The sequence below is a fragment of the Lepidochelys kempii genome, chromosome 4 (assembly GCF_965140265.1).
Source record: "Lepidochelys kempii isolate rLepKem1 chromosome 4, rLepKem1.hap2, whole genome shotgun sequence".
NCBI lineage: Eukaryota > Metazoa > Chordata > Testudines > Cheloniidae > Lepidochelys > Lepidochelys kempii.
Window position 1 is genome coordinate 40,108,806 of NC_133259.1, and position 10,149 is coordinate 40,118,954.

General features: G+C 40.4%; 1 protein-coding gene across 5 annotated transcripts in view; it reads left to right on the forward strand.

Annotated features, from left to right (window-relative positions):
* The window catches only part of ADAD1 (adenosine deaminase domain containing 1), a 36,997-nt gene extending 33,713 nt beyond the window's left edge, over positions 1–3,284 (forward strand). For all 5 annotated transcript variants that reach the window (XM_073341059.1, XM_073341058.1, XM_073341056.1 and 2 more), the window contains one exon: positions 687–3,284. In XM_073341059.1, coding sequence (XP_073197160.1) covers positions 687–800 — 114 coding nt within the window. In that variant the 3' untranslated portion in view covers positions 801–3,284. The remainder of the gene's footprint in view (positions 1–686) is intronic.
* Positions 3,285–10,149: the final 6,865 nt, after the last annotated feature.

Consider the following 10,149-nt stretch of genomic DNA (forward strand, 5'->3'; position numbering starts at 1 on the left):
GTAATGAGGAGCATACTGAGATTAAATTCCTATCCTCCTGTAAAGTTGCTGGGGAAAGCTTGCTCGTTCATAGACGTGCTGAAAAGCAGAATATCTAGTCTCATTTCAGATGGTTAGGTTTACGCCCTCCCAGGCATTCAACCATTTTTGTACCTTAGCCCTTCCTATTTTTTTTCTGAGACAAGATACGTATTTTCTCTTTTTTCCATGAAGCTGCACATAGAATTTGCTTTTCTAACAGATATTATGATGACTTTTGTCAGCATTGGCTACGCTTTATTTCTATAAGAATTGTTAAATTAGATATCCTGCTAAACCTTTTCAATGGTTTCAAAGCTACCATTGTAAATTTACCTGGTTTTAGATTCATGCAATACATAGCTAAATACTAGCATGGCGTAGAGAATGAGTAGTTAAACTGATGTTGAAAAACGTGAGATTAATTTTACCAAAAAAACAATTTTCCTTTTCCAGTACATAAAAGCATATCATTTCTTATCAGTCAAATCCTGTTTTTCCCTTTGCCCGATCTGCTGCATTTCTTGTTTCGCATTCAATGAACAGTGGCATCTCAGGCATGTTTCAAAATCATGTTTTGCTATGGAATATCCTAGAGGCACAATATATTAAAAAGGGCAAATCTTGTGGCCATCTGTAACAATTTTTTAACTTTTGTTTCTCTTTAGATTAAGTCAGCACCCTACCAGGAAGCTAAACGTTTGCTGAAAAGCTACTTTCAGCATCATGGCTACGGATCATGGATTGTGAAGTCTCCACATATTGAACAGTTCACCATGTAACTACGAAGATGATATATTGGTTTTTATGACCTATTTAAATAAAAAAGTTAATTTTGCGAGTAAAATATTTGGATATTGTTAGTCTTAATCTTTCAAATCAGTGCCATTTACAGGAATAACAAGTGAATGGCTCAAAGACTTTTATTGTCAATTTAAACACAAATAGTAGACTACCTCTTGTAACAAATAAGTCTTACTCAAGATACCAGTGATTGTCTAAGATAATCTCACAAAGCTGCTATTAAAGAGTCTTATCTGTATTCTTTAGTGGTGGTCTCTAAAGACCCTGATTTTTTTTCTGTCAAGTTTGCAATATCACAGATTATACATTGACTTTCCTGCTTCTCAGAGATGTTTCTGCAGTGAAATTTCTGTGAAATTTGGCGTTCTTCAGAGGATGCTATTAATGTTCTTTATTATTTAGTTGTAAGAGTGAAACAAGTTTTGATCTCCGAAATCAATCTCACTAATTCAGTGAAAAGTGATGGTTGTTAATACTGGCTCTGTGCATCTTTTTTTTTTTTGAGTTAATTTAAACCAATCTTCTTTGGAATGCCTTAATTTAGGATTAGCCAATGGAACACTGTATTATACAAGTCAGTGCTGGAGGATAATAAAAGCTTACTGAATATTTAGAGGTAAAACTTCAGTATTGTTAATATCAAACTTTTACTTCTCAGAAATGATACTTTTTGGTGTTTGTCAATGTTGAGCATTTTAGCTTCCTAACTTTCAGTGAGTTTAGTAATAGTGGAAAAGTGCACGATTGATAGCGTTGGACAATGAAGTCTTTAGCCACTGTAAGTGTTGCATAAGTAACGGTGAAAGTTTCCCTATATTGCATTGATGATGAGCTTTGCTCCTGTCATGGGAAATAGGCCTGGTACTTTCCTCTCATTTAGCTCTCTGAAGCCCACAATGGGCTTTAATAGCTTGGCTGAATCCTTTGAGGACTGGGATTACAACCCTCTTCGGTCTTTTTCCTGTACCCAAGATGTGTTTAAAAGTTCTGAATTAGCTTTCTTCAGAGTCAGTGTTCAGTTTCTTGGTGAAGTACGTGTGAGTGAATGAGATAATTTAATGGGTTAAAGAGTTGTGTCCTGTTCTAACATTTTATTGACAAATTATCAGAACAGAGGAGATCCCTACAGTTTTCATTTATGTAGGTTAATGTTAGAGTAGCTCCATTAAGTAGCCCCGTGGTTGTTTTAAGCAGTACTGCAATTCAAGCTATCTTGTCTTATAAAAATGTTGTGCCACACTAAGTAGCTGCAAAATTTTATAATCGACTCAGCAGCTGTTTTTCTCTTTCTGATCAGTGTGTCCCAGAACAGATCAAAATCTGTCTTTAGTCCCTCAAAAAAGCCACAGAGGTCCCAGGCCATGTGTTATGTTGTCTTCTGAAAGCAGATCAAAATAGTAAAACTGCTGTGCATCCAGTGTACATAAATCACATTTGTTTTTACACCAAAATCTCATTTAAGCTGTTACTGTCTTTAAGTATTCCTTCCCTATCGCACTAATTTTTTCAATTCTTCATATTATATCATCATCATAATCTTTCATATCAACAATGTCTTGTCAGTTACTGGGTGTTCTGTTCCAGACCAGCAGTAAACATTTCCCTCATTTATTAAAGAGCTTGTTAAATGGAAACCCATAGAGATAAGACTGGGCATATTTTAGAATCACATTAGCTCAAACTTTGTATATTCAGAAACAGTTACAGTATTTTTATTGTCTTTCCATCATTGGCCTCGTTAGAAATTTCAAGGTAGCAAATGGTATTGCGGTATTCTGACATAGGCCTCTCTACTAGTAATTAGCATGATTCCTCCAACTCATTTCTGTAGGCTACTAACAGATGTCAGTGACTTTAGGTCACTGGTACCATTGTGGGGTATAGTCAAAATAGTGACAAAAGGGTGAAAAATGCTGGGCTCCATTATAAGTCTATTAAGCAGATTCATTCCCTAGATATAAAGTATCAGCTGCAAAACTGTTGGCCAAAATGGGTGTATTTTCCTTAAGTTACAGTAGTAATACTGATTTATTTTCAAGAAAGAAAATTTAAAAGGGTGTTAGTTAAATACCTACTCTTGTTTTATGTTTTTATAGAATATTACTATACTTAAAAAAATTACTATATGTTAAAAAATAACAATCAGTTTAATTTTGCTGTTTGACTTTTTGTGTTTCACTCAAGATGCTGAAAGCTGGACTTATGTATAGTCAGTTTCATTTTGTACTCCGAGCGCAGTGCTGTAAAGTGGGTTTGAGCTTGTTGAAGGAGGAGGGGTATACTAAAACAAAAGCCTGTTTTCCATTTTTGTGTGTGTTTATATCAATAACTGCTTGTATGTGGTTGAGTAAAATGAACAGTAGGGCCTTCAATAAAACGAAGAGTTCTGTCAGATGTGGGTTTTTTATTTTCTTGATGTAGGGAAGATGGTTTTAAATAAAAGCTTTTTCTCAGAAGTGAAATGTCAATGAATTAACACTTCCAGTCCTTACTGAATTGTTGAAAGTGGTACTACTCTACCAGCACTTCTCATTAATTTTATTTTTCATTTTTTCATTTCCCTGATTTGTCATAAAAAAAAATGTTCATTTCCCTGATATTTTCTTTTTTTTTCCTAATACACAGCTTCCCTTTTGATGTAAGGGGTAATGCTTCTCACTTTTGGAACTTGGAAGCTCTCCAATGTTGCTGATGGGCACTTTAAGACCAAGCAATACCCTTCCCCTCAGGTCACCAGATATTCTGCCTCTGGCAGCAGAGTAACTTGACAGTTCAGTTTCTCTCCACCACTGTCATAAATATAAAGGGAAGGGTAAACCCCTTTAAAATCCTTCCTGGCCAGAGGAAAAATCCTCTCACCTGTAAAGGGTTAAGAAGCTAAAAGTAACCTCGCTGGTACCTGACCAAAATGACCAATGAGGAGACAAGATACTTTCAAAAGCTGGGAGGAGGGAGAGAAACAAAGGGTCTGGGTCTGTTGCTATGCTGCTTTTCCCGGGGATAGAACAGGAATAGAGTCTTAGAACTTTTGGTAAGTAATCTAGCTAGGTATGTGTTAGATTATGATTTCTTTAAATGGCTGAGAAAGGAACTGTGCTGAATAGAATGACTATTTCTGTCTGTGTGTCTTTTTTTGTAACTTAAGGTTTTGCCTAGAGGGATTCTCTGTTTTGAATCTAATTACCCTGTAAGGTATCTACTATCCTGATTTTACAGAGGGGATTTCTTTACTTCTATTAAAAGTCGTCTTGTAAGAAAACTGAATGCTTTTTCATTGTTCTCAGATCCAAGGGTTTGGGTCTGTGGTCACCTATGCAAATTGGTGAGGATTTTTACCAAACCTTTCCCAGGAAGTGGGGTGCAAGGGTTGGGAGGATTTTGGGGGGAAAGGCATGTCCAAACTACGTTTCCCAGAAAACCCAGTTAGAGTTTGGTGGTGGCAGTGGAGATCTAGGGACAAAGGATAAAATTAATTTGTACCTTGGGGAAGTTTTAACCTAAGCTACTGAAAGTAAGCTGAGGAGGTTTTCATGCAGGTCCCCACATCTGTACCCTAGAGTTCAGAGTGGGGGAGGAACCTTGACAAGTTCAGTTTCTCTCCACCACTTTGTTTAGAACGTCACTTCATGAAAATTAATAAAAAGTAGACGCTTCATTTCAGCTTAAGCTCCTTCCCCTCTCTCTCTCTCTCTCTCTCTCTCGCTGAGGAATCCCCACAACACTGAGACTTTAACTCTGTGGTACTGTATCTCTCTAGCAGGCTCCCTCTGCCTCCACTAGGGTATCGGAGAAGCACTGCAAAGCAGCAAGCTACATATAAGCAGTGCAGTATTTATAAAATTCAGCTTCCCCAGAGTCCGAGGTGTGGCTATGCTGTGCTGTGCACCAACCCTAGCATTGCCAGGTCATGGGGTTCTGAGTTGGACCAGCATGTTGGGGACTCGCCTCCCCCCCCACATGAAGCTACCACTCCACCATTAGAAGGCTCAAGCAGGAGCAGGAGAATTCCAAAGGAGAAAAGAACACCTTAAAATGCTGTAAGGGGTGTGGCTTGCAAATTCCAGAGACTCTGGGTCCTAAAAAGACAGTCTCCCCAATTCAGAAAAAAAGTAAATTATGTTTAAGGAACAAGTGGTATAAAAATCGGGTTTGTACCATCAGAATGGGAAGGCAAAGGAGAAAAGTATGTGTTTGGGGGCTGCTCTTATGTAAAGACATTACAGATTTAAGCTCCCAGGTACCACTTTGAGTTGGTGTGTCCTGGTCTGTGGGAGCTTGCTTCTGATGATGATCTTGAAGATTTGGAGGGTTGTTTGAAAACCAGAAGAATAGGTTCAGGAAAGAGTTCTTTCAGGATCAGGCCCATATTGAGTGGGTTGTAGCTTTTTGATGACACCCTGTATGAGTTCCAGAGTGGCATGGTAGGTGATTGGAGGATGTTTTATTTCTGTATTGAAGCAAATTCTGTCAGTATTTAGGTGGCCTGTTCCATGATGTGATGTGCTTCTCTACTAGAGTGTCCTATAAGACAAAAACACCCTGTGGGTCAACACCTATATCTGACCTATCAGCCCTCATCCTCAAAGGAAACCTGCACAACACTTTTTCAAAAGATAAGCATGGGAGCTTAAATTCCCAACTTGTAGACACTAAAGAATGGACTGAACAGAGACACTGGATTTATGGCTTATTACAACAATTCGTAACTCACTAACCCCCTCTTTTTGTCTTCTGCCTCCAGAGGTGTTAAAGGGCCGCTTTACCTTGAATGGTCCATTTCAGTATGTACTAACTAGTTATGCTAAACAATCTGTTCCACCTTGCATTTAGCTGTGATATTTGGAGTACCTTCCCCAGACCTGAAGACAAGTTGTGCGTGGCTCAAAAGCTTCTCTCTCAAAAACAGAAGTTGTCCCAAAGTTATGGCCTCCTTACCTTGTGTCTCGAAAGATAACACAAGCATTTATGTGAGAGAGCTTACAGTTCCTGTACACGATCTGTTCCATTGATCTACCTTCTGCACCCAGAGTCTCAAGGAACAACTTGGAAGTAGTTGCAACAAGCTCAGGTCACAAGATACACATTTATGTCCATCCATGAACAACATTCTATTAATGTCCTGCCCAGAGAAACAGACCAACTCATAACTTGCCAAGTGCTGGAAATGACTCAAATTAATCAATAACTTTTTGAGACCATGAACAGAGCATTACTCAACCAAGTATCAAAATAAGCATAGCTGTGGACATAATTTTACACTATAGCAAAGATTCAAAACTTAATCATATTAGTGATCTTTCACAGAAAAATGTCTCCAGTGGCAACAAGTACCAGGTGTCAGTGTCTTTCCCTGAGTGTGTTTTCACAAAATGTGCTTCCAAAAAGTCTTAATGAGGCACGGAACCAGTCTCAAGTTATAATGCAAAATTAGACGACATTCTGAGATCACATCCAAATGTCTCTGTGTACAGGAGAGTACAACATCCTGAAAGTCCACCCAATTTTCCCTCTAGGACCAGTGCATGAGGCCAAGGATGTGTATATAGTTCAGTAATGCTGTATTTAATAGTGCCTCATATCAGCTGCTTCAGAGGAAATGTGTGAAGCCCCAAAATGGGTAATTGTAGAATATGCAAGTAGGGGAATTTCTTCCTGTCATAGTTTTGCTCATTCCCTGAAGCATGAGGGTTTATCACTTCTAATTTTAATTTTACCTAATATAATTGTTTATCTTAAATGTCTAATCCTCTCAAATCCACCAAGCTGTTGACCTGAATGACGTCTACTGGCAAAGCATTCCACATTAACCATGCTGCATGTATCATATTTTTATTTTTTTATATTTGCTGCCTTTCTATTCTATAGACAGCACCCTGCTTCTTGTCTTACAAGGATAAAAAGGAGCACCTGGTTTACTTTTTTTCTCTGCCAGTCATTGTTTTGTATATTGATATATTCCCCTCTTCTTCATCTTCTCTAAACAACTGTCCCAATCTTATCAGTCTTTCCTCACATAGAAAGCTTTTCATAGCCTTAAAATTGTCACCCATTACCCAATCCCTAATTTTTACAATACTTTTTTGAGAATGTGACAAAAATGGAATATAATATCCCAAAAGAGCACGTAGTATTGCTTTTTATAATTATATTATTTTCCATCCAATTTCTTATGTTGTAACATTTTGTTTACTTTTGGATTGTTACTGCATATGGAGTAGAGATTTTCATTGAGCTCTCCACCATGATGTCCAAATCTCTTTTCTGACCAGTTAAAATTAATTTAGAAGCTAGCAATGTGTACAAGGAGTTTAAATGATTCCTTTCAGTGTGTTACCACTGATTTGGTGTCCCATCTTAAGCTGTTCTGTCAAATGTCCCTAGATCCCATTGAAAAAATATTTCAAAGACCTCTGTAACTCAGGTTCTCCCTGCGTTTGTTTTTGCTAGTCCCTGTGAGTGGTCCAACTCAGGTGTGCATGCGCCTCTTGAGCCCTTGAGTGGAGATTTTCAGCTAAAAGTATACATTTGGCCTACACATGTGCTCTAAGCAGGCTGTATAGGGGCGTGTGGGTGAACTGCCCTGAGTTCCTTCTCAACTGCCTGGGCCTTGAGCATGCCTTGGCCTTTCCATTTTTTTCCTTAGTGTTAAGATACTTAGTCTAGCAGTTGGTAGGATAGCTATAGTTAGTTTGTATAGGTCGTGATGGATTGTTTTGTTTTCTTCTTCTTTTTTCCCCTCGAGGAATCTTGTTTTCCTGGCAGGGAATGCCAGGCTCGCCAGACTTCAAGTGCTGCCTTTCCTGCCAGTGAGCTATTCCTATAAGCGACAGTCACTCTAAGTGTATCCATTACTTGGGGCAGTTCCATGTTTCCCAGAAGTGTAATTTCTGCTTGGCCCTCAAGTCTAGGGCAAGGAAGAACAGGAAGATGAAGCTAAGACTGTGATAAAATACACCCTGGAACCAAAACCAGGTCAGGAGACCCGACTGGCGCTCGCACATCTGTCTCAGACAGATCCAGTCTGAGCTTCCTTCCCCCTAAGGAAGGGAAGATTGTGGAGGCTTCTGGGAAGACCTTCACTCCAAGGAGCCAGCTTCAAAAAAACACTAGGTTCCTGGCCAAGTATGTTGTTTCCCAGGGTATCATTGAGGCCAAGGACTCTGCCACGAAGCCCCACAGCTCCAAGGAGAAGAGACATGACTCTGATAGGGCCCTGATACTCTCTACCAGCAAGGAGAGCGAGCATAGGGCACCATCGAGTTATGTAGGGGCTGGTGCTGATGGGTATCAAATCCACCAGTACCAAACAAACAACCATGTCATCTTCAACTGCAGTGCAGTCATCATCATCAGTACTGTCTGCTTCAGTAACTGTGGCCTTAGCTACTGGATTGGTAACAGATCCCTTCTTGGTACCACAGGAATTCCGATACCCTAAGGACCTTTTGGTATCAAATGAATAGGAGTCTCTGGTTCTTATGGGTATCAAGCACCTTTCGGTACTGAGATCACAGTCTCTGCACTACTGTCCTCATCACTGCAAGACTGTCCACTTTTTTCAACTGGTTCCCCCACATAGTATGATGGGTAAGAAGATAAAGGAGACTCCCAATCCTCCTCTATTTCAGTCAGCAGTTCCACAACATACCACTTCAGGAATCCCTTTTCAGTTAGTCAGGGAGAATCATACTGGTCACCAAAAGTGGTGGAACCAACCCTGTATATCACCTTCACTTCCATATGGACCACAATGGTCATACTGGGACTCCTGGGCAGCCTATCAACAACAGATTACAAGACTACCAGTACCATCTTGTACGGAGACCAGGGTTATGCAACCTCTCCCTTCCTAACCAGTCGTTCCCCCCACCTTCCTGAAGACATTTGAGGAGCAGGAGGCTAGCGCAGAAGAGGAGGCCACCCATGAAACACCCCTCTCATCTTCATTGCCAAATGAGGCAGTCAGGCCTCCACCATCTTCGCGACTTGGCGACTTCAGGTAATTTCAAGACCTCATTAGGAGGATAGCAGACAGTCTTCAGATTACTCTTAAAGAGGTCAAGGATCCATGACACAAACTTCTGGATATCTTGCAGTCAGTAACACCCTCCAGAGTATCATTAGAGATCAGTGAGGCCCTTCTAGATCAGGCTAAAACAGGGTGGCTAACGTCTGCCACTATTATGCCCATTTGTGAAAGAGCACTTGTAAAGAAAAGATTCTGTGTTTTTCTTTTCCCAGCATCTACCTAAGTCGCCAGTGGTGGATGTGGTAAATGTGTGGGATAGACAACATTATTCTAGGTCTACCCCTTATAGGACCAAAAATGACTGGATCTCTTTGGATGAAAGTTCTGTTCATCAGCAACCCTGCAGTTTTGTATCACAAATGATCAGGTGATCATAGCTAAATACAACTGCACCAATTATAACAGGCTCGTGCCTTTAATTGAACAAGCAATTCCAGTCTATCGTCTCAGGGGGCCAGTTATTTTGCCAGAACAGCTCTTCAAGCATCTGTAGATGCTGTGGACACTGCTGCAAGATCAGTCTCCGTAGCAGTGGCTATGCGCAGGCTGTCACGCCTCCAGCTCTCGGGGTTTCCAACAGAGGTACACATCACTGGAAGATGTTCCCTTCAGCGATCATAAATTCGTCTCAGAAACCATGAATGAGTCTCTGCACATGCTGCAGAGGGCTACCTTATGATGCCTGCATATATGTACATCTACAAATAAGAGAGGCTTAGTTGTCAGACTGTCCAGAGATCACATCCTGCTCAGTTTTCGGATTTCATAGATCCTCTGAACTCTCCACAAAGACGCACAGATTCCAGAGACAAAGAGCCACTCAACTATGCTTCTCAACCACCCAGGCCTCATCCAAGCAGCAGTTTTGATGGGTTGGTCAAGCATTCGAATCCTCCCATACCTCTGGGGTGACAGTTGTGCCTATTGGCCATCTTCTTCATTTTGGGTATCTCCTCTTCAGTTTTCAGCGACCTTGGAAATGGATCCTCATAGAGGTCATACCCTTGGACTACACCATCCATCTCTACCTTCCACCATGCCATCATATTCTTCTTCTCATCAAGGGTAGAGTAATCAGGGTTATGATGGACAACGTGTCCTGCATATTCTGCACCAACAGGTTTGAGGAAGCAAGGTCCCCCTCCTTGTGCGCTGAAGCTATGAATCTATGGAACTGGTGCATAACCCATATTTCAGCAGTTTACCTCCCAGGCATTCAGAATACCACAACCAATGCTCTTAGCCAGCACTTTTCAAGACACTTAGTTGTGGTAAAATTCAGTAATTAGTGCTTTTAA